This window comes from Falco punctatus, assembly GCF_963210335.1.
Source record: "Falco punctatus genome assembly, chromosome: 9".
NCBI classification, from domain to species: Eukaryota; Metazoa; Chordata; class Aves; order Falconiformes; family Falconidae; genus Falco; species Falco punctatus.
The window spans coordinates 26,168,415-26,193,296 of record NC_137589.1 but is presented as its reverse complement, the minus strand read 5'-3'; the positions used below and the strand labels follow the sequence as shown (position 1 = coordinate 26,193,296).

The window sequence follows — 24,882 nt, the reverse complement described above, 5'->3', positions numbered from 1 at the left end:
TTTTGTTATTCATTTATTTTGTTGCTTATCTGGCTGATTTGTTTCCCTCCTACAGTTACTATGTAGCTAACTGTATTCTGAACCAGAGGAAAAAAGTTAGATGGTAATTTTAAAGCTGTTTGTTGCAGGTTCGGGTTTTGGGCTTACTGCTTTCCAATAGTTCCGGTTTCTTTTCTCGTGCTTGAAGCATTCTCAGGACATGTGGGTGCTGGGGCTAGCAGAAGGGGACAGAGTTTTGTTGAGACCTTTAGGTGCCACCTCTGTATAAAAATAAAATATTGCAAATAAAAAAATACTAATATACAAAGTGATATTTGGAGGTGGGTGTCAGTTTCTTTGCTCCTTTTTGTTTTCATGTTCCCAGAAACATCACCACAGTTACTCAGCCTCAGAGTAGCACACAGTTTTATCTTATATGGGTGACAGGAACACTGGACTAAGTCTGGTAGTTTCCTCTCCTTTCCTGGACTCAACCGCTTTCAGCAATAGCCGAGAGAGGAAAATGCAGAGACTAGCAGCTTTACATTATCTACATGTTCTAGTGGGCAGGTAGGGGAGATCCTCAGATGACAAGATCTGTCCTCTTTAGGGCTCCTATGCACCAGTGGAGTAGTGTAAAACCAGCTGCACCACTTTAGAGAGGTGCAATCATTGCATCTTCTGTGTGATGTCAAACTGAGATAACTCCTAATGGTCCGGCACTTTACTATGTATCCTGTTTAAGTTGTCTCTTTTCTCCTGGTATTAGCCCTACAGGAGTCTGCTTTGTAAGGAATAGATGATCTATCTCCTGGGATTGTTACAGATTGCACTGTTAAAGAATGGGAATAGTAGTGGGTTTGGGATGTTTATTTTGGTGCTCGTTATTTCTAGGGCGAAAGTGGAGAGGCCACTGATGATGAAATGGCAACTCGAAAGGCAAAAAGCTGTAAGGAATATCGTAATAGGAGTGGTTCGGATCCTCAAGATATTGATGAACACGAAGAACCAGGTAGATATATCACCTCAGTACTTAAAATTCCCTCAGGGTTTTGCTTAAAGTCTTCTTATACAGATATTTTTTATGGTGTTAAAAAAAACATTTATGATATAAAACTACTTTTCCAGTTGAAATTCCAAATGCTATAAACTTCTAAATTAATTTTTGTAGCGGTTCATGATTGTCCTTTCATTTCGTTGCAGAAGCACTTCCTTTCCATTCAGATGAAATGGGTATATGTGTTGTTCAGAATGTGTCTTTTTGACTGTCTTAGGACGAACCTAGAATCTCTTTAGCGTCCTGCTGCACATTACAATATAGGTCTTTTGGACAAAAGCATTTTTACTGGGCCAGATGTAATTGTGCTGCAAACTTTGTTTTTCTCCGTAGATCAAAATATTATTATTAATGCTTCTCAATCTAACAACCTGCCGTCAAGAAGAGCACACTCTCTGACAGCATCTGGATCTCCTAATTTAGGAGCTACGTCATCTTCACCAGCAAGACCAGTCTCCTCTCCTGTAATTTCTTCAAGCAAGAGTCAGACTAGGTAAGGACAGAATCAATGCTTTGATTTAAAAAGAAAAAAGTTACTATTACTTAATTATCATCAAATGTGGTTTTCATGTCAAACTGATGAAATTCGACAAAAGCAATACCAGAAACATCATTAGCCGTTTGTTAGACATCTAAAACACATTGTAGAACACACATGACATTTTAGCTGAAATACCATGGTTTAGAGGGTGGCTTTGTAGCAAGTCCCTGAGCAGCATACTTCAGTTTGTCTGTTACAGAAGCCGACTGGAATGCTGTTCCAAAACTACACAAATATGGACTTTAACTCATTCTCCGGATCTTCTCCAAAACATAGTTATAGATGTCTTCTGTATAATGCAAATCACATAAATGTTATAGATGTGTGAACTGGAGTTCTGAGGTTTCTCAGCCCAAGTCATTTCTGCCTGTGGGAGTGTTAACTTTGCTGACATTCCTGGTGCTGATTGCAGTACCATCCAGGGCTGCTGAAGGAACAGGTTTGAAATCTTTCTCTTACAGGCCTCTGCTCCTTGAACGTTCATCCTTTCTGTGTCACTTAGGCAGTGCAAAAGGTTGTGCTGCAGTTGTGCAGTGACATAGTGCACTATTGTATTAATCTTAGGAGTGGTAATGGTGCTGGGTGGTAGTAGTTGTAATAATAATAGAACAATAATGGTATGTCAGGAATGTGGATGGTACTTTATGACATACAAGGAGGTCTGAACAGGGGCCTTCCATTGTCTTTCAAGAGAATGAATACTGAGGTATGGTTATGAGTATGAACCTTGGGGTTTCCAGGGGAGCAATGGTAAATAATGGAATAGTTTACTACTGCTGGTAGAACATTATTTTTGAAGAGACATGTCTTGACTAATGGCTTGTGTTGTATATTTCTTAGGGAGTTTTCTTTTACACTTAAAACAGTTGGTTTGGCACTAGGTGTGAGTAGTAGAGCCGAGCTACCTGTGGACATCTGTAGTTGGCTGCTTCTCCTTTTAACATTGCTTTTTGAAACTCTTATTATGTTCTTTGCTTTTTATTCTTCACTGTCATTCACAAAGATGGGATGGTCATGCCAGACTGGATTTCTCTCTGTAAGATTTTTTTTTTTTTTTTTTTTAAGGATCGGAACAGCTTTCTTTTACATTAAACTGAAGGAATACAGCTTTACTACCTCTGGAAAATGCTTCTCTGTTTTTCAAATCTGCTTTTTGCTTTTATGCCAAAATAATTATTGTTCTCTAAATGAGATTAAAAGGCTCAAAAGAGAACTTGCATTCCCAGGGGAAGGACAGCTAATGTTCCTTTAAATCCTCTCAGTCCTGGGTTTCTGTACAGATCCCTGTGCAGCTTAGCACTGTGGGCCTCCCCAAGGTTTTCCCTGGCAAAGTTGTCTGGAAACTCCACAGTGTCACTTGATAAAGCTCTCCCCAACTTGATATGACCCTTCTTGTTAGAATTTGCTCAGGATACAGCTGAGAACAGAATTACATTTTATCAAATACCTTGACCCAGTTTTCATGAGCCGTAAGTAGACTTGGAGTATCGGAGAAAGTTCTATTCTTGGTATTTACCCTTCAGACCCTTGATAGGTCTGAACTGTGCTTGTCACTTTTCATGTGTGTGGAAACTTAACATGTGCCTCAACTGTGGTCAGTAAGTCTAAGCTACCAATTCGATGGATCTCTGCTTTTCCTTCAAAGTCCTGTGATCATCCACCCTATACTGTTTATCAGTTCACTCCTGGGATCTCTTCCAGAATAAACCAGCTGGTTGCCTCAAAGATGGAATTTAGGTTCAGTTCTGGGAATATCTGCTCCAGAGACATATGTAGTCAGATAGTATGGTTGGATATGGTTAGATAGAGAATTTATGCAGTCTCAAACCATCTACAATATACTGTCCTGTAGGACATATTCCCAGCAAAGACTGTGCCTTCAGGCAATCCACCCACAGTCATGGCATGTCCTATTGCTTTGTGTTACATTAAATAAATGGCAGTCTGTCAGGGAATAACATATGCCACAGCTTATTTCAAACACTTCAGAAAAATAAAAATGATGTCTTAGGGACAGGCAAGCACCACGGGGGACCAAACCAGACCTGAGCCAGTTGCTGAGCGGTGCAGAGCAATGTGAACTTGAGCCTTTCTGCCCCACTCAGAAAATGTGGCAGGATGGATGCCTTTAGCACTATAGCTATAACTGATGGAGGAGCAGACTGAGGCAGTGGTCTGTGGTAAGTGGTAAGCAGCTGTGGTAAGTGAAGACTGCAAGCAGCATGATATGCTTCTTGGAAGCTGCAGCCCTTAACAGCAGTGATACACGAGCAAAGTAAGTTTGGGAACCTCCACAGGCTGAATGCAGATGTCATTTGTTTCTTTTTGCTCCATTTGTTGTTAATTCTGCAATCTCATAAAAATTAAGTTATATACTTGATAAACACAACCAGTTTTATCAGTAGCATCATAAATTAAGATGAAGTGTCCATTTTCCAAAGTAACAAAAAGTTGGAATGACCTAGATGATGAAACAACCTGGGAAATACAGGATCCACTGGAAGTGCTTGTACACATTTGTATGGCTCTGCACAGATTAGAGCCAACAGCGCTTATTGATTCAGATTAGCATCTGGATTTAGACTGAAACATTGACAAGGCTTTGTAGTTGTAGGCGCTGTTGGACAGGAGCTGGTTGTGCATGTTAGTTGAGTGCGTGATCCCTCACAGAACGCAGAACTTAGGAGAGCGGGAAGCAGAGGGTCCCACCGAGTTGCACAGAAGCCTTTGCAGCACAGAAAACTGAGGTGGTAACAAGTAATTGTTAGCTGCAGTATAGCAGCTAGAAGAAGAGCAAGAGAGATTTCTAGTTCTTTTTCTCTTTCTCTTGCCATATAATACCTGCGTTAAGTTTATCTGACCAGTAAATTAGATCATCTCCTCTAATTGCAAAGTGCTAAATAAAATAAAATTTCTTAAAGTGACAAAATAATTCTAATGTACTGATAACAATTTAAGAAGAGGAGGACCTGGCTATCTTTATTGTATGTTTTAAATAATAGTTATTCCTATAGGTATCGAATGAAAACTAGTATTTTTACATATATAACTCATTGATATTCCTGACATACTTACAGATAATTCACATTGAGAATAAATCCTTGTACAGTCCAGATGTCCAGATAATTTCCAAACACAGGTAGCCTGCAGCTGTCTTCTGTCAATCTTTCAAGGCAGATGTGCATCAGGCAAATTGCCAAGTTCTTTAGAAATGTAGTGCTGCCTGTAAGGTGGAGGAAGCAGGGGAAGGGGTGGTAACAGCACTGGGAAACAGATAGGAAGATACAGAAAATTAGAGATGGGGGCTTTTTTGATGAGAGAGTAAACTGCCACTCTCCTTAGCTGTATACAGGTATAATCCAGACTGCTACTAATTACGGTTTTGGTTGCGGTGGTAGTGGGGTTTTCTTAGGGTTTTTGGTTTTGTTTTGGGTTTTTTTAACAACCTGTATTACTCCTTAGTGATCACATCTGGTGAAATACTGAGCATTATGATCTGCTGCTGGTCTCCCATTTGGTACCCTACAGTTCCAATCTGTTTTCTGTAGTCAAGAGGCTTTCCTCATCATGATTTATTTTTCTTGTCTGATAAAAATGTTAGGAATTATCTTAGTCAAAAAGTTATATGTGGTATGTCAGTACTTGCCATAGCGATGTCAAACACATTGGATATTATCAGCTAAAGTAGATGGTATTTAAAATGCTTTTAAATCACATTCTGTTTTCAATTGCGTGCATCCGTCCCAGGCCAGGAGTGATCAGGAATCTGATCTAGCATATTTATTTAAAAAGTCATCTGCTGCAAGCAGATGACTGTAAATGTCTTTAGGAACACTGGACAACAAGCTGGCCCTGTTTTTTCATCACAGCTGTTGGAACTGTTTGTACTGAACCTGATGGCAGGATTCTTAGATTAATAGAGCTGTAGATTTGAACATTATAGAGCAATAAAGTCTGACACACAGTCACCTAGTTTGATATTTTGAAACAGATACAGTAACTTCTGCAGTTAGTTATGCTTTAAACTAGGCAGTTCTTGATATTTGTGCTGACTGCTTAGATCCCTCTCTTCAGGATGCTGGTGCTGGCGGATCCCATTCCTGTGGCTGCGTTCATTGGTGTTTAGGCCCAGGAAGTGGCTCAAGAGCTCAAGCCATCATTGTGAATTAGTACATGACATTCACCAAGGACTTTTTCATACTGCTCAAGGGATAGTTCATTTTGGGGCCTAACTACACTTACTAGGGTAAATCGTGTAGTGGCCTGAAGATTTTGGGATGATGCTTTTGGAAATGTAATGGTTCTGCTTCAAAAACTTTGTTCAGCTGCACAACTTAGGTTAACAATTGCAGTTGTAAAGAAGTTGGTTGGGCTTGGTATTACTCAAGTCAGCTAAAATAAGGAGCACCAAACAGCTAGTTGTTTCTGTGATCATTTTCTGCCTTTGCTCTCAAGAAATTCCAGTCTGCATTCCTTCCTTCAGCCCACAAAGCTGAAAGGAGGAAATCATTAGAATCTCATTTCTAGAAGGAAATGCCCTCCAGAGGCTACTGCCCAAGCCTAAAAGAAGAGGAGGACTGTAGGCTGACCTGTCTTTGAGGTGTCTGATTGTAATCCCAGCTGTTCTTGGGAAGCATCTGGGAAACCCACGGGCTGGAAAACAGTGAGGGTTGAGTGCCAGGAAAGGGGAGGCATTACGCTTCTGAAAATCTGCACTTTTAATGCTCCCAGGTATAAGAAACCCCAGGTGCATAAGGAAAATACTTGTTTTTCTTGCATATCCAGTCAGAATATTACTATTTTATTTTGACAGCACAGAGCTTTAAAGGAATTTTACATACATTTTATTTTTCCCTTAGCAAATCTTCAATGAACCTCCTAGAGAGCCTGTGCTACAAGAATACTGTCATTGTTTTCTTTGAAGGGAAAATGAGAATGCTTTCATTTGTGCCATTTGCATCAGGCCCTTTTGCACGTGGAAGAGTTTTAAATAGCATACATATACATTAATTCTGGCAGTCTCCAGTTGTCTTGAGGGAAAAGAATAGCTGCTATAAAACAAGAAGGTACAAACTGTCCTTATGCATCTTCTGAGATACTGCTTTATTTCCCTCTTCCAAATATTGTTAATAAATGCATTAAGGAGAGCACAAATGAAGTTAATGCAGTAATGCATAATATTTCAATATTTTAATAAGAAATTTAACGTAACCAAACTATAGCAGTCTCTTTCTGGTTTAGCACATGGAGCAGCAGCAGCTGGCATGGCCGCGTTAAAGGAGGAATGAAGGGGTTTCAGAACTTCATGGTGTCTGATAGTAACATGACTTTTGTGGAATTTGTAGAGCTCTTCAAATCTTTCAGGTAAAATATATTTTTATTCTGTACTGATCTCATTCATCAAAGTTTATAAAAGAGCAAAACCTGAACTTTTCAAATATTTTCGCAGTGTCCGTAGCCGCAAGGATCTCAAAGACCTTTTTGACGTCTATGCTGTGCCTTGTAATCGATCCGGTTTAGAGCCTGCTCCACTTTACACCAATTTGAAGATTGATGAAAATAGTAGTGGATTCCAGCCCGATTTAGGTTTGTTAAAGAGGGAAATACGGCTGTTAGACTGCTGAGCATCTTCCGTTGTTTACCTTATGAAAAAGTCTCAGTCAGTCTCATAAAGAACTATCAATTGTAAGCAGAGGATTGCTGCTTTACTTCCAGTAATACCTAGTTAACAGGATATAAGACGGGTTCTTTGTTCAGAAATGAAGGGGAGGAAAAGTATTCCTGCTTTACATTAGCCAGATATATTTGTAACGGTATAGCAGAGGCATAAAACTTGTTGCTGAGCAGCTGGGCCCACGACAGCAATCTGTATCTGGTTGCTGGAGCTCTGGAAGGGCTAAAATGCTGAGCAAATGTAGGGAGGAGAAATGAGGGGGCTGTGCCCTGTGTCTCATTTGGTTGTTTCTTTTCTGTCTGGTTTCTTAGTAGATCTGCTTTATATGGGACAAGGGAGAAGGAAACCTCTGTCCCCCTTTACATTCCCCAGTTACCATAATCTAAGTTTGGAGCTTTGTCTACATTTAAAGAACACAGTCCTTCTGCCAAGCAGCCTGCAGGGAGGGTACAGTACAATTGGCATATGGGACTGGAAGAAGATAAACAGTGATTGCACAGGAAGAATATGGGGTTGCACAGCAAAGGGCAGGCTTTGAGGCTGTATGTGGTGCTGAGAGAAAACAAGAAGGTCTGGGTGACAGTGTTCACATGGCTGTGAATCCGTGTTAAAGGTTCCAGGACTTTGTTTATAGTAATTGAACACTTACAGTCCAATCCCACTGTTTTCATACATGCTTAATACTCTTTCTTCTATTAGTGAGTAGAAACAAGATGGTTTTGTTCTAATTTACTATGTCAGTGCTAAAATATTCAGTTAGATATTAATGTGCATTATATATTACATTACGTTCTACACAGTATATATAATAGACATAATTATATAACTTGTATTTATATTTCCTTTTTTTTTTTTTTCTTCTAAGATTTGTTGACCAGGAATGTTTCAGATCTTGGGTTGTTCATTAAGAGCAGGCAGCAGCTATCAGACAACCAGAGGCAAATATCTGATGCTATTGCTGCTGCCAGTATCGTAACCAATGGTACTGGAGTTGAAAGCACATCACTGGGAATATTTGGAGTGGGAATCCAGCAGCTAAACGACTTCCTAGTGAATTGCCAAGGAGAACACTGCACCTATGATGAAATCCTCAGTATTATCCAGGTCTGTAATACAAACATCTTGCAATTCCTTTTACTTGAACTCTTGTTACTTCTGTTTTCCTCACTAGTGCTGTCTGCCTGGTAGTCAGAATAGCATATCTGTGTGGATATCTCCTTTCACGCTGATGTCACTACAGTTTACTTGAATTTAAAACTTCATACTGTCTTTATTCTGGGCTATAAAGTTGTGCAGATGTCCATAAATATGTCCATAAAAAGAAAAAAGAAACCATGCAAATAAACAGTTTTATTGGCTATGTGTGCTTTATCCAGAAATGGATGTCACCACTTGGGAAAAGTATTCCTGACAGTGCGTTGTTTTCTCCTTGTCTGTGACCACCTATGATAGAGCTTAACCCTAATTTGGAGTTTAAACAAAACACCATTTCCACATATTTTTATTTTATTATAAAAAAAATTTCAGAGCAAACATGGACATTTTATTCCCTTATGTACAATGGCTGAAGTGATTAGAAAGTGTGTAGAAAATTCTGAATTCCTCCAAACATGAATAATTAATATACTCCAGACTTAAGCCCTCACTTAGCAGTTAACAAAAGACTAAAACCTGTGTATTTCAACAATCAGCATGTAATATAAAACTGCATAGTTCAAAAGACAGAAATTCTAAACCAACATCAAGTTAGCATACCACAAGTCTCTTTAATTTGAGATAGTGGTGTGGTGTGTTTAAGCACAATAGATAGAAGAAGGATGCCTAATTATAGATGCTTTGTAATTTCAGGTGAAGTGCTACTCTGCTTTGAATGGTAGGTTGGATTAGATGACTTCCCAGCATCCTTCCCAACCTGAATGATTCTATTATGAGTTTAGTTTGCTTGCTTATGGATTGGTAAAACAAGCATGAGCATACTGAAGGGACCTAGTAACTTTATCCACAAAAAAAACCCTGGGTTTACATACAAACTAGTTAGTTCAGTAAGCAGACCACACTGAAAATATAAAAAAGCTGTATTTCTAAGAATTGTTATTGCATATCTCTTAAATCTCATTCTCTTTGTAGAAATTTGAACCCAGTGTGAGTATGTGCCAGCAGGGGCTGCTATCTTTTGAAGGATTTGCAAGGTAATTACTTATGTGTTAATCATTATCCTAATATATATATGATAACGTCAGTGATTGATGTTTGTATGACAGTCACAAAAGATTCAGTGCACTATAACATTTCCTCACATCTTCTCACCTCTAGATTTTTGATGGATAAAGACAATTTTGCCTCCAAAAACGATGAGTCACAGGAGAATGCTGAGGACTTGCACTTTCCACTGTCATATTACTACATAGAATCTTCACACAATACTTACCTTACAGGCCATCAGCTTAAGGGGGAGTCCTCAGTAGAGCTCTACAGCCAGGTATGCAGGATTGGATCATTGTGTAGTTTTCAACATGAACTTGTTTGTTTAACTGGCAAGTCACAGAAACATGACCTTTTTGCTTTGAAAATCTAAATGTCCTAAACCCCTGCTTGCAAAATGTTGGAAAACATGATGTGTGGGAAAGCTGTCTTTAAGCACAGTTGTGCTCAAATGCCTTTTCTAAGGCAAAAAAAATGGTTTAGTTTGAGATTCATAGCATGTAGACACCAGTTGGTCTGACCCAACCTACTAAAATTAGACTTTCCCACAGGAAAGACTGATCTAATATTTTAGTTCATTCAGATGTCAAAAACACTACTCAAATACTGTACATTGCACTGCAAAGACAAATTTCAAATGGAACAATAACTTCTAAAAACATTACTTCTAGGAATATTCTAGAGTTTTTTAGACTGCCTGTTTGGTGGTGAACAGGAAAAGAACAATTTCTCCCTGGGGCTTTTGCTTCTGTGTGTATTTGTGTGTGTGTGTATATATATATTTGTAGTTGTGTGTCTGTGTATTTACCAAATTCTAGAGAAAGCATCAAACTTCCTGTGAGTAGTGTTTTCATTACTCTTAATGTTAATGACTCACCATTGAGAAGGGCTCATCTGGTGTCCCATGTGCTGCTTCTCTTGGAGTTACAAGACAGAGGAATGAGGCTGTGTTAGGAAAGCCCAAATAACATGATTGCATTGAATAAAGCAGTTGCAAAGGAGGTTCCTGTAGTAGCACTGCACGGAGTGATGTATTGGTAATGGGTGGGAAGTGAGATAGAGCTCAGCTGGCTCCAAAACTTGCACGATGCAGAAAAGCTTCTTCTTGTCCCTCAAGCAGTTGTTGCCAGAAGAGAAAGGGCACCTTGTTCTGGCTTTCACAGAAGCGGTGGTGTGCCCGTTACGGACACAACTGTCTGAAATCTCAGGTTTTGAGTAGGACAAGTAATTTTTTCTTTATTCATGAATGTTTTTCCTGGAAATTCGTTTGTTTGTTGAGATCTTTGTTTTCAGTAAAAATATTTAATTGTAATACAGATAACCCTTTCAATGATAGGCATGCTAAATATTGATAGCAATAACAAGCTGGGCTGCCAGCAGATGGGTTAGCTTATCTTCCCCTTCATCCTTCCTCTTTGCTTTCTTCAGTGGTTTTCTGGCAAGTAGGGCTTTCCAAAATAAATTAATAAATAAAAGGTGGATGGAGGGCTGTAAATTAGCTTAATATCATTCAATAAGATGGCCTGGCACATATCCTTTCTAACTATCCTCATGGAAGTTATTCGTAAGACATTATTTTCAGACCTTCATCTATTCAACACCACCAACAAAACAAACAAGCAAATAAACTGAGATGCCGTACCTGTAAGCTGTCATGGTAGCAACCTGGAATAAATTGCCATGTTGCTTTATAGCTGCATATAGGTAGAAATATGGAAACGTTTCTCTGTCAGAACATTAAGCCATACATTAAGAACCACTTTCTGCAGATTCTGTGTCCTGTAAGACGCCATGAATTTCAAAGCTTTATGGTACTTCTCACAAGAACATAAATGTTTCCTTAATTTTCCCACTCTTTCCCAACCTAGGGAATTCAGTTAGCTGGGAACTATTGCTTCTGTGGGCTGTGTTTACTCCACAGAGACAGCTCTTTCCAGCGCTTTTCCTGAATCATTTAGCTCTGCAATGTCTGTCTTCTGCTTTGATGGAATGAGACTGTGGCTTATATGTGCTTATACTGTTCAATTGCATTTTAGGTTCTTTTACAAGGCTGCAGAAGTGTAGAATTAGACTGCTGGGATGGCGATGATGGGATGCCTATAATTTATCATGGACACACTCTTACTACTAAGATCTCTTTTAAGGTATGATGGTAGTTGCACATAGAAACAAAAAAAAATGAGAAGAAAATCAGTAACAATTTCTCTAATGAAGGAAAAAATGCACTTACTAGAAAAGTACAAATCCTAATGGGCTAAATCCTAATAGAATACGGACTACATCAGACATGAACTCCTCAGTTGTAAACATTATGCTTTTCAAATTAGTTTTGGTAGCACATGTGCTGTAATTTTCTGTCTTTGTTGTCAACGTAACTAACATAAGTAGCTGTTACCAGTTCTGTGGTAACCAGTTTCTAGGTTGATCTGTAGGAGCTTGTTTTGAAAGCAAATTGTGGATTCTTTCTTCTTTTAGAGAGGAAAATGGATGCCGCCTTTGCTCCCCTTTCAACTAGCAGTAAGTTAACTAAATGCTGCAAAATAATCACATTCTTTTCTCACAGGAGGTAGTCGAAGCTATTGATCGCAATGCATTTATCACCTCTGACATGCCAATTATCATATCAATAGAAAACCACTGTTCATTGCCTCAGCAACGCAAGATGGCTGAAATTTTCAAGGTAGGCCATAAATTGTGATAAATTATTCTAAACACACGCATTGGGATTTTTCCATAATACATCACTTGTTCTTAATATTTCAGAACGTATTTGGAGATAAGCTGGTAACAAAGTTTTTATTTGAGAGTGACTTTTCTGATGATCCCATGCTTCCTTCACCTGGTCAACTGAAAAGAAAAATTCTGCTTAAAAACAAGAAGCTGAAAGCCCATCAAACACCAGTGGATATATTGAAACAAAAGGTAAAGTCCTTCCTTAATAGCAAGCAGTGAAACCTAACTTTTTTTAGAAATATTTCATGTGTGAAGTTTTTGCCATTCCAGTATGTACAGCAGAATAATCCAGTGCATATTGATGTTTGGAAGACTCACAGTGGATTGCAACACTTTCAAATGAGTAGACAAGACATATAGTAAAGTATAGATACAGCATAATTTTGTAATACTTCATAATATTATGATTAGCACCACATACCCTGTGTGATAAACGTAAATGAAGTTTCAGTCTGAGGCTATAACTTTTGCTATTCACGTTTCTTGAGAAAGAGTGATGTGCATTGAGTATGTCAGTAAATATACAGTAAGTAGTAATTTTTAGTAGAATCCTGTTTTGTTTTTTTTTTTTCATATTTGAACGAGGCAAACACTCTCTCTCTTATTCCCTTGTTGGGGGGACTCTGCTATTCAACTACTGCTTATACCTATATGAGAATTTTTTTGTTTTCTAAAAATTAGGGCTGCGTTTCTGGTAGTCTCAATTTAACAATGTTTATGGTTAGTCAGCAGTTAGATTGAATCCTTAAAAACTAATTGCTTTTACTCAAAATGTAAACACAGTTGAATTAGAATTGAATTTTTATATCAGAATAAGTAAATAACACTGATGGTACCAGTATATGGACATTCTCCATCTTTTAAAAAAGTTTTAAACAGTTTCCAAAATAGCATGCCTCAGACTGGAAAAAGGGAGTCTTGCTCTGAATAATGTGCAAAGTGGACATTTTCCTATAATTAATTAGGTTTCATGTCTTACTGGTGTTTTTTTCTACCAGTACAAGTTTTTGTTATATTCATACCCTTAATATGGTATTTTAGTTTGATCTTAATAATTTTACTTACTTCTCATTGTATATGTTCAGTGCTTTCATATACATAAAATAAGATGCAAACAGTGATGAAAACTCTTTTGCTTTTTAAAAATAGTTATCAATAATATTCTAAGTGGTTCTGTTGCTGTAGGCTCACCAGCTGGCACATATGCAAGCACAGGCTAGCAATGGTGCTAGCAACCCCACGCCTACCAATGAAGAGGAAGAAGATGAAGAGGATGAATATGACTATGACTATGAATCTCTTTCTGATGGTAACAATATTTATTTATTTATTTATTACTGTGCTTTTGTTAGAAGTGTAGCAGTAAGGCATGTAAATATTCTAGTTGAGGAATGATGTAGAATGTAGCAATGTTCATCTCACCTTGTGAGTGTCCTTGGTGGCACTTTGGTGCGGTAGCCTATAATACTGTGAAAATAATTTCACTGAAGACTTGAGTATGACTTCAACCCCAACCATTAGATGTTTTAACTGTGCAGTGTATGCTAAACTGTAGTCTTTATAAATTATATTATTATGCAAAAATGATTGTGTTTGTAGTGTACTTCATATGCATTCCCCGGTATTGTCTTTTGTAGGGAGTTCAGACACCTGAAAGCTTAAGGTTTACAACAGGCTTATCCCTTGCATCGGCATGACTGCCATTAAATTGATCTGAGATACAGATGCTCCAAAGTCCTCCTTGGTTACTGTCTCGTCCCAGAGACCCCTGAAGGACCTATTTTAGTTACACTTTCAGTATTGGCTGTTTACTTCATGTGTAAAGGCAGAGAAGCCACTGAGTCCCTGTCTTGTTCAATAAAGGTGGCTTTATTAAAGCTTTAGCTGCTCAGTGAAAAAATGGCAAAGTGTGCCTTACTGGCTTGCCTTGTAAGTTCATGTGCTGTCTACGCTTCAGCTATCCTAGCCTTCAAGAACTGGCAGTTTAGCATAAATCCACCGTTAGGAGCAGTTTAAAGATTGGATATGATGATTGGCATGCCAGAGGTGGTGATAAATACTGCAGTTACAACTTCCACTGCTTCCTTAGCTCTCTGGTTCAGTCAGACACGTTTGATTCAACTACAGATGAAGGACAGCTTCACTGAGGCAGCTGAGATGAAGTCATGCATCTTCTTTTGCTTGTCTTGCTGTGGAGCTGGTAGATTCTGGTGGAGCAAACAGCTGGAGTCAGAAACATTTGATCCTTTCAAGTTCTGTTGAAGGACATTTCTCAAAACCACCATGCATGGATTGAACAAGCCAGATGCATCTAAATGGGTTACTTGTTATTTTTAATTGGTAATTTTCAGAGAACATATAAAAGTAGATCACAGTGCATTTACCCAATAAGACCACAGCCACGGTACAAGTGATACCAAGCTCTTTGGGTAGTTAAATGCTGCATTATTGTTAAACTTCATGAATGAGTCATAAAACTGACCAAGGGGACAAGAAAGTTACAGGTGTGCTTCAGTGTAGCTTAAATACTGCTTATATGATTCTAAGCTCAACAATGGCAGTATCAGTTTGGGAGATCATGGAATTACTGAAACTTTTCAGAAATCCTCAGGCTGGTTTGCAGCGACAGCCAAAAGAGGGGGATCATCAGGTACACTACTGAAAACAAAACATCCTTTTGCTTCTATATAAAACCTCATGTGCCACAGCTTGAGTTCAGTGTCCAGTTATTGCCTCCAGATCTCAAGAAGGATATGGTGGAGTTAAGAAAGTTTGGAGAGAAGGGCAACTAAAAAAAGGGAGTGTGACGGTAGCCTTGCATGAGTCTGAAAAGGCTGGAATTCTCTGGCTGGTAGAGAAAAGGACTGAGGGGTGAATTTGAAGCAAGTTTACTAAATTATGAAGTGGCGGATAAGGGGAGTACAGAGCTGTTACTCATTAGACCTAGGAGGTGCTCAGTAAAGCAAGTGGAAGATCAGTCTAAAACAGGTAAAATAAAATATTTCTTCGATGCAACTGGTAGTAAACGTCTGGAATTTGCTGCCATGGGAAATTGCAGAGGCAAACATCAAATTCACAGACAGGTTCATAAGCAAATGTTACAGGTAGAAATGTACTGTCCAACGTTCCTGATACTCAGCAGTTGTGAATGTTGAGGTGGTACTAGGGAAGTGGACCATGGCTGGTGGCTGGATGCTCTCTAAACACCATCTCCTATTGCCACTGTCAGAAAGAGAATGGCAAGCTGGATGGACCATCAGTCTGACACAGCTGGGCGTGTTCTCCTAGGTAAACAGTAAAGTACTTCACTCACTGAACCTTTAAGTCTAATGGGTACCTGTTTAAGTTCTAGGTACCATGTTCAGAGAAGACGTAAGGCTCGAACATACCCTGCAGCACAGGACTTCTTTCCAGTTGGTCTCTTATTTACATTTCTTGCTTCTGTGTTTAGTGATTTAAAAAATAGTTACAAAATTAATGAATGCAGTTCAACACCTGACGCTGCTTGTGGGATAGCAGTATTATTTATGCTAGTATGAAAATTTGATTTGGTGCTAGTCCTGCCTTCAGTTGAGTTTTGCTAGAAAGTTGGCCTAACTGGCTACCTGAGAATACTCCTTGTGTGGAGCAAGGTGGAGACAGCGTAGATGTAAATTGCTGTGAAAAACTTAATTCTTTGTTAACAGACTTGCCAGGAAACTATTGCAAGCGAACTGCAGTAAGTGGTGTTTGAGCAATGTTCTAGTTAAGAGAAAGTTTGAGAAATCTGAAGTCTAGCAAGAAACATTCACACCTTCCCATATATGAAGGAATCTGTGGCATGATTTACTGCTTTATTATAGTGATTATTCTTTGGGATCTTCAATTACATTAATATTTTAGCAAAACTAATCTAAACAATGTTCTGTAAACTTTCTAAAAGATTTTCAGTTTTATTTTCCTCACTGATACATTAGGTTTGCGTAAGGCTAATAGTTTTACAACTGACACTTAATTTTCATTTCTCTGGCTGTAAATCTTAATTTCCTTTACTCTTATTCCCTCTCTGACTCTGTTTCCCTGTAGCTGATGTCCTTAATGCTTCTCCTGCTGCTAACAGCCAGGAAGGTAAAGGCCGTTTGGTTGAGCATTTTAACTGCATGAAATCAGCACTGCATCTCCAGCCTGTTAAATGTGACAGTGTGAATATGTGGTTTCTTCTTTGTGTTAAAAATGCAATCAGATATTCTTTCTATGGCATTGTTAACTGCTCAGGAACTGTTAAAAGGCTGCATGTGTGACACTGGTTATGCATAAAAAGAACATGGTCAAAGCATCAGGAATATCAGGAATGAAATAAAACCATTCCTTTTGTGACAGTTACAACATTTTTTTCCAGAAAGACTGAATTAGTAGGTGTAATATTCTCTGATAAATATGTAGCTGTGAAGAGGAGTTTCTATAGATGTAAAAAATATTTGTTCATGGTGAATGTAAGGAGAGGAAAACCAAACCTTTATGTACAAAGACGTGTACGTGTTTGATGTGGTTAATTGTGTTTGGACTTGAGCAATTCTTTGTCGTTCGGGAATATCAGTTGTTTTCAGATAGCAAGCTTAATTCATTAGATGATTTTGTTTTAAGCATCTTCTGAGCACAAAAGGATGGGCTTTAAAAGAAGTGCAGCATATTAACCAAAGCCAAGCATTAAAATTTTAAATTAGAAAGTTACTACTAAAAGATAATGCTTTGACCAGTAAATGCATTATTTTGGCGTCTGGTTATTTGGATAAGATTCACAGCATTGTCCACAAATACTGTTAATTCAAATTCAATTTCCAGTTGAAATTGTTTGGCTTTATGTTTATTAAAATCCCATTAATTTTTAGATAACATTCTTGAAGATCGACCTGAGAATAAATTATCAAGTGATAAACTACAGTTTGAATATAATGAAGAGACTGCCAAACGAATAAAGAAGGCTGATTGTGCTACTTACAATAATAAAGGAAAGGTAGTTCTGCTTTTTCCCCCTTTCTTCTCAGCCACACTTTGATATATAACCATCTTCAAAAGGATTCAAGACATCAGATGGCACATGTGCTTTAATGAAGACAAATAGTAGAAAGCATGGAAACACGCCAGAGAAAATAGAACAGAGCAAATGCTCAACATGCTGTTCAAGAAGAGTCCTCAGAGGCTGTTTTATATACAGGCTGAAAATTTTAACTGTCGTTGCTCTCAGTAAAGGACTCCATTGAAACTAGATCCAGAAGTTTATTTAGATATCCAGTTCCCCTTAACATCTATGGAACTGAAGATTACTTCTGAATCTTCAGCATCTTTATATATCAAATGCCACACTATGATACCAGATAGACACATTACCTTTTATTAAATCATCTGACAGCTGAACCAGTGTATTGCTGTTTAGTAAATCGTACTTTCTTCTGAACACAGATGTGTTTTGTCTAAATGTTTGTAGAACTGACTCTGATTAAGGCCTTTTCAGGCTACAGCAATATCAGTAACGGTATTGATGCATAAACCTGCACACAGAGATGCATTAGGCGAAGACAGCGAAACCATATAGGAAGAATGAGATAAAGGATTTTAAGGACATGAGTAAAATACGCAAGAGTACTTTAACAGTCAGTAATTTTATTATTATATGCTCTTGGAATTATCACTTAGGTTTACGACATGGAGCTGGGTGAAGAATTCTATCTTCCGCAAAACAAGAAGGAAAGCAGACAGATAGCCCCAGAGCTATCGGATCTTGTCATTTACTGTCAAGCTGTGAAGTTCCCTGGTAAGTACACTGCCCTGGTTTATTGCTTTAAGCTCTCTAATTCTTGGAGACATTGTGTTTATGTTTTGAAATAGTACAAACGTTTTTAAATGGAAGTAGTTGAGGAGCCTTTTTCTTAATGATTTGGTAGTCTACATAATAGTAGCTGGCTGAGAAGTAGTATTCATAAATTATGTGAAGACATATTGTTTGTCATACTAAAATGTTTACAAAAGTGAAATTTGCCAGTCTTCACAGCTCAGACAACTGCTGCATTGCCAAATGCCAGAGACAGAAAGCTTTACCTTAAGAGCTCTGAGTTTCCATGTAAGGACCTACTGAATTAGGAAAGGAAAATACTCTGAAAACCTTGCAGGAAGAGCTTGTCACATTTCTTTACGTGACCTCAGTTTAGTGTTTCACTTTTGCCTACAGCTGCATCTTCTGTTCTTTCTTTAGGGGATGGGAGGGGAGCCATTTGTGGGGGTAAAGCAGCCTTTTCCTGGGGTGGGTGAGGACAGCTGATTGCACACTGGCACTTCTTATGGAAGGGGTTAAGGAAATAGGAGGGTCGTGTTTTGTACGGTAGGAAGAATAATGTTTGCAGAGGAAAAGGAGAGGGGGTAGCTGAAGAGAAGATCACTGATAGTTACTTGTTCAGTACTGAAACATGAGGTTGAGTATGTTTTGGCTCGTACTGTGTACATAAATACTTTTAAATTGAGAATTTATTGTTTATTGATGTGTTTAATGTTTTGAATGAAAAAATCTGCTTTCTAATGGAATGCTTGTCTGTGGAAAAGTTAGCAATTCTGCCAAATCATGGTCTTATACAAATAGAACTATAATCAGATTAGAGAAGATAACCAAACATAAAATAGTGTCAAATAGGCAAGACAAACATGCTGATAAATGGAGACACATTCTTTTATAATCTTCTGTAACTTTTAAGAATTGTAGGTGTCACTTGTAAAAATAAAAACTTATTAAAATTCAAATCTGATACTCTTTTAAATGAAACTTGCAATAAGATATCTTCCAAATAAAAGATTTTCTTTTAAAGAATTATATTCAAGATGAAACAGATAGTTTAAGTTGTTCCAAGCGTTTTGACACACAAAGAAGTTCTGATGTCTAAGAAAGCTTTAAAATATTTCAGGTTTTTAGTGTAATTTCAGATATAAAAGAAATGCCCGCTTTCGATTTCTTCCTCTTGCTTTAAAGGGGGCATGAATAGAAAATTAAGAAAATTAGTTCTTTTCACAGATGAACACAGGAAGCTGTAGAAATTAGTTTTCCATCAAACTTTGTCTCCTTTGAGACAAACTGCCTTCTCTGCAAGACATGGAGACTTCCATGGCCACCACGCTGCTGATTGGTACTGCTCAGCTGGAGGGCACAGACATGGTGCACTGCTACACCCCAATGTTGTCCATTAATAATGAGAACAAGACTGTGTAGCTCTGTGACTGGGTTCTTAACCAAATGCAGTTTGGGGAAATCAGAACAGGGAAGAGTTTTGGAAATAGGGAGGGCAGAATTCATGTCAGTGGCTGATCAGTGCTGTAAATACTTTATTTCTCCTGTCTTTGTATATTTCTGTTCTGTTTACAGTTGCCTTTGTCCCCGAAACAAACCAGTTAATCACTGATTTGTGACTATAAAAAAGAAAATGTTCACTTATCCTAGCCTACTGAATAACACAGACTTCCCTAAGTGCTCCCTGGTCAAAACAGAATTTATCATGTGGAGAAAATAACATTTCTTGTTTATAAAATCTCTGATAACAAGGAACTCACCACGGCTCTTGTTGTTTCAGTGGTTTGTGACCCTTACAGCCCTTGCTTAACTTCAATTTCAGCCTGTTGGATAGCATCATACCATTATCTGAAAGGGTGAAGTTCTGTTACGTTGGGTCACCCAAGATGAGGGCAGTGAAGCATACCTGAGCACAGTACTGCTATAATCCACTGGCATATGGCTCACTGCCTTGGTGCTGAGGATCCTTACACGAGTCGAGAAAGCTGAGCATATAAAAAGAGGATCTGCACAATCAAGTGCAAAGAGCCGGTAGTCACCTGAGCTAACCAGCATGAAACTCAGTCACCATCTCCATTGTATCAGACTCTGCCCCTATGGTATCACTTTTCAAGAAATTAAAGGGAACATAAAAAAGGGCACACTACATAGAAAAGCACCATAAATTATTTTTCAAGGTCTGCAGCCCCACAGACTGTTGGTCTGAAACATGTGGTGAGAAGGTGACAAATGCAGTTTAACCTGTTATTTTAGTATGATTAGAACAAAAAGGGCAGGGAAGTTTGCTCTCCTCTGGATTAAAAATCTAAAAGCTGTAAAGCAGTGTGGCTATATCTAACAGGAGAGTCAGACACTAAATTCTGTAACTCAAAGGATGCAGCATACGGGTACAGGGAAAGAAAAAAGATGTGCTCTGTCATTATGGTAGTACGATAGATAGATAGGGTCTGTGTGTGTTATGGTGGGATCTAAGCTGGTCCTACTTTGACCAGAGAGCTGGACCAGATGAATTCCATGTCCTTGTTTTGTGAACCTATGAATAGGTGACGCTATGTTTGGGAGTCAGGTTTGAATTGGAGCTGGTCCCTTGGAGGAGGCCCGGCACATGCCAAGCACGGCCATGGCAAAGACCTAAAGAAAGCTCTCGGCTGCAGCTCAGCCTGTGGCCGTCACAGGCTTCAGTTAACCTAGTTCGGGTTTTGCATTGCGCACTCTGGTGATTTATGAAGTTAGTCTGCTTCCTTAGTGACTGTCCCCACAACAGGATTTTGAAACCTGGATCTCGCTTGCCAAGTCCATTTGATCCATTGAGAACTGGGATTCAACATGCTGGAAGCACCCAGTGCATAACTCCTCATTCTTTAGTCAGTTCATATTCCTTGATCTCAGTTTCTGCCACCTTCTGTGGTTTATGTGTATGCTTTGGCCCAACGAGGTGGTATGTCTCCAACACTAAAAACATTTATGTATACCCTGAATTTTACTAACCCAAGCAGTTCCACTGAAACTATCAGCATAATTTTACTAAGTACATGTAGGCGTGCCTTAAAGATTGAGAGCTGAAAATTTACAGCTGTGGACAGAGTTCAGTAGAAGAGAGTCCAATGTATCCTCTGTATGATTTAACATTTGTAGTTGAACTATTGGTATTAAATCCAAAACTGTCTTTAAGCAGGTGTGAACTGATGTGAGTTCACGAGGACTGTTTTATGAGTCACAGTTAGGCAAAGAGCAGTACACTTGCTTTGTTGTATTTTATATCAGAAGTACATCTGGGGTCTCGGAGAGCATCCCACACCTCGCTGCTGTGGGTCTCAGAATAACTGTGATGCATTTTGACTGACTTTAATTTTGGTCTGCCATGTGCTCTCTCCAAGTCAACAGAAGGAAACTGACCATTGGGGGTATTAAGGCTGTTTCCTTCACTGGGATTTAGGTCATGATTTTAATGATTGTTTTGCTAAGATGCGTGTTTGAATAATAGCAATACTAGAGCTTTCCAGCTCCACTCCTAGTACATACTGGCTTAATGGATTTTGCACACCTACCAGATTTCCCACCATTGAAGTACAAATTCGAAACAGAAGAAGATAACTGAAAACATATTGAAGTTTAACTGTTTAAACAACAGCATTTGGGCTTTTTCCTTGACATTTTGTCTTTAAATCATATTCTTGCATTTATTTAATTATGTAGGTATCCTATACTAGATTAATTCCATTATGTCCGCTACTGTACAGTTTTATTGCTTCTCTAGAAAGGAACTTAAAAAAAAATATTCTAAGGATTAATACATTGGGACTGTTAAGAATACGTTGGGACTGTTACTGCAGGTTTTTTTAGTATTAATTTAGGACCATTTGGTAATTTGAGACAGAGCCACTACCTTCCTTCAAGCCAAAAAGTGGAGGAAAGCTGTATCACAGATAACTATATATTGTATTGCTTCATACAAGTTTTTATATACATTACATATATAAAAATACTTCATATATAAAATTGTATATAACTTTACATATAAACATAACTTTTTATACGCGCACATGTGTGTATAAAGACATGTATATATGTAAAGGTGTTAAAATTAAATTTTGGAGAAAAATACACTGCTTGTCCCGTGTACTATGTAATAGGAGTGTTCATGCCTTCAAAAATAATGTAAAATATTATGGAAAATGTTATGCCCTCTTGGTCATGTTTTTTGGCTCATTTACATTACGTTTATGGGAACAGGCTTGTCAACTCTAAACCCATCTGGCTCTAGCAGAGGAAAAGAAAGAAAAAGCAGGAAGTCCATCTTTGGCAACAATCCTGGCAGGCTGAGCCCTGGGGAGTCAGCTGCTCTTGCCAAAGCATCTGGAAAAGGTAAAGTTCGCATCTTCTTTCACCAGTCACATGGACTGACTCTGTAATCCAACACATGTACCAGACCAAGTTGTTAAAGATCAAATACTTTACAGTGTGTAAGCTGTTGAACTTGGGAGTGGTTTTTTGTTAGTGCAGCAGCTATTACAGTAACACTAATATAACTGAAGTGTTGAGTGTGGAATGTTGAAATAGGATTACTTGGTTTGGAATATGATGACCCTAATTCATAAGTGATTCAAAACTAACATACATTTTAAGTGATATATCTTAAACTTTGTATTTTAAAAGGTATGAATGAATATTTTCAAAGTACAAATAGAAGGCAGAACTGCTGGGCTGGATCCAGAAAAGGATTTTTAGTGTCTGAAGTAGGACTTCATTGCCTAAAATTCAGTCAAGTACAAATGTGTAATTGCGTACACTCCCGTGTTCCACCTTGGAAGTATATAGACTCCACAGGCGATTCAGTTTGTGTACTTGGACAATGATGTAATGAAATACAAAGGAAGTACAGAAAAGGTTCTGAGGATGAGATCCAGATACCCTGCCTTTCAGGTGAATGACATAAACAGAGCTGTACCCTTTCTCGTACACTTTTTCTGGTCAAGGAGTGTTGCATTGCTTTCAGCCCAAGGGCAGGGCTGCAGCAGACAGGTTAGATTCGCTTCTAGAAGCCAGTGTCCTAAAAATGAAGAAGTCTAGTGCCTTATTCTAAAGGATATGAGTATTTTTCTGGCTTTGTCCCCTAACTCTTATGGCCTCTGTAGACTGCCAGTTTGGGGACTTAGCAGGCAGGTTTCAATCTTGCCTCCCTTCCTCGTGTAAAATGTCTAAATGAGAAGAATGGAATTTTATTCAGGCAAATTCCAATCAAGTATTTATTTATGAAAATGGTTGTTAGCACATCTAATCATGGTATCATTTCAATACCTAAACATTACGTTTCTTCTCATGGATTGTTCTTACTGCGTAAAAAGGAATGTGGCACTTACGCTGAGGATCACCTTTTTCTACCATGACCAAAGTATGCACATATACTTCACTAGAAAACATTGAATTTTTGGAGTTTCTGGATCTGCAGCTGTAACTTGGGGGTAACTGTTTATTTTCAAGGTCCTTTTGATGTGATGCGGCAGACCTGGGAAGAGCCTTGCTCTCCTTACAACTCTCCAGCTTCTCTCAGTGCTATCATAAGGACACCCAAGTGCTATCATATCTCCTCCCTGAACGAGAACGCTGCCAAGCGGCTGTGCAGGCGGTACTCGCAGAAGCTGATCCAGCACACCACCTGTCAGCTCCTGAGGACCTACCCCGCTGCCACGCGCATCGACTCCTCAAACCCCCATCCACTCATCTTCTGGCTGCATGGCGTACAGCTTGTGGCTCTTAACTACCAAACAGATGGTATGGATACACAAGTGCACGTTTTAATATGTTTTAAGTGTGAAGTAAGTCCTTAATCGGTGAATTTGGCCTTGATGTTTGCTTTTACCTATCACGAGGGGATGTACCTGTCTGTGCACCCCAGCAGAAGCAGGCTCATACTATGACCATCTGGTCTTTCAGGGTAGTGACCCCAGAGTTCAGGAGCTATTATGTCAATGCAGCAAATCTCCTGATAGCACGGAAGTGCCTGGACAGCAAAACCTTCCATTTTTATTTTTATTTTATTGCTGAAGGTTGTTTGTTTTTTTTTTTCCCCAGTCAAGCAGCAGTTTTCCCTTTCTGGTAATTTCAAGTGTAAAAACAGTATTGAACTTTTTTTTTCACTTAAGTTGCTGCCTCGCGTGCTAGTTTAATGTTGATCAAAACATTTTGGGGCCATTTTCTAGCGTATCTTGTGTTCTTTCACCTTTTCAATGGGGGAGCCATTAGGTCACCTACAAAGCTACATAGTCAATGCTTTTTCATTCTGCAGTTCACGGCAAATACCTAGAAACTTCTCAGACAACAGGTGTAGGCAAGCCCTACAGCTGGATAAAGATAATGGGAAGGGATAGAAATGAATGAACTGTTCTTACAGTTTTGTATGATTAAGCATTGGATAAATTGGATAAATTATAGCTGTCTCTGAATCCAAGAATAAATTGATAGTACATGACTAAAAAAAAACCCCAACCAAACAAAAAAAACAACTTAAAACCCATCTTCGTCTTCACTGTTACATCTTCCCCTTGTACCGTTGTTCTTTGTCAATTTTGGCTGCCTTACTTTCACAGATCTTCCTCTGCACCTTAACGCAGCGATGTTTGAGGCCAACGGCGGCTGTGGATATGTTTTGAAACCTCCTGTTCTGTGGGATAAAAATTGCTCAATGTACCAGCAGTTCTGTCCGTTAGAAAGAGATCTTGATAATAAGGAGCCAGCTATATATTCTTTAACAGTAAGTACGTGAAGAGGGAATCTCATACAGCCAAACAGACAGAAGTAGACAATGTTTAACTACAGTCTGTAACCAGCATTACAATTACGCTTCTGTATGAAAAGATGGAACCTTTAATTGTTGCTTGCACTTCTGG

General features: G+C 38.6%; 1 protein-coding gene across 2 annotated transcripts in view; it reads left to right on the top strand.

Annotated features, from left to right (window-relative positions):
* Positions 1 to 24,882, top strand: part of PLCE1 (phospholipase C epsilon 1) — a 179,522-nt gene that overhangs the window by 141,834 nt on the left and 12,806 nt on the right. For both annotated transcript variants that reach the window (XM_080403553.1, XM_080403554.1), the window contains 17 exons: positions 874 to 991; positions 1,370 to 1,529; positions 6,819 to 6,941; positions 7,027 to 7,163; positions 8,117 to 8,355; positions 9,379 to 9,440; positions 9,565 to 9,730; positions 11,490 to 11,597; positions 12,017 to 12,133; positions 12,217 to 12,375; positions 13,372 to 13,495; positions 16,252 to 16,293; positions 17,055 to 17,179; positions 17,860 to 17,977; positions 22,229 to 22,360; positions 23,477 to 23,767; positions 24,583 to 24,746. In XM_080403553.1, the coding sequence (XP_080259679.1) occupies positions 874 to 991; positions 1,370 to 1,529; positions 6,819 to 6,941; positions 7,027 to 7,163; positions 8,117 to 8,355; positions 9,379 to 9,440; positions 9,565 to 9,730; positions 11,490 to 11,597; positions 12,017 to 12,133; positions 12,217 to 12,375; positions 13,372 to 13,495; positions 16,252 to 16,293; positions 17,055 to 17,179; positions 17,860 to 17,977; positions 22,229 to 22,360; positions 23,477 to 23,767; positions 24,583 to 24,746 (2,385 nt within the window). The remainder of the gene's footprint in view (positions 1 to 873; positions 992 to 1,369; positions 1,530 to 6,818; positions 6,942 to 7,026; positions 7,164 to 8,116; positions 8,356 to 9,378; positions 9,441 to 9,564; positions 9,731 to 11,489; positions 11,598 to 12,016; positions 12,134 to 12,216; positions 12,376 to 13,371; positions 13,496 to 16,251; positions 16,294 to 17,054; positions 17,180 to 17,859; positions 17,978 to 22,228; positions 22,361 to 23,476; positions 23,768 to 24,582; positions 24,747 to 24,882) is intronic.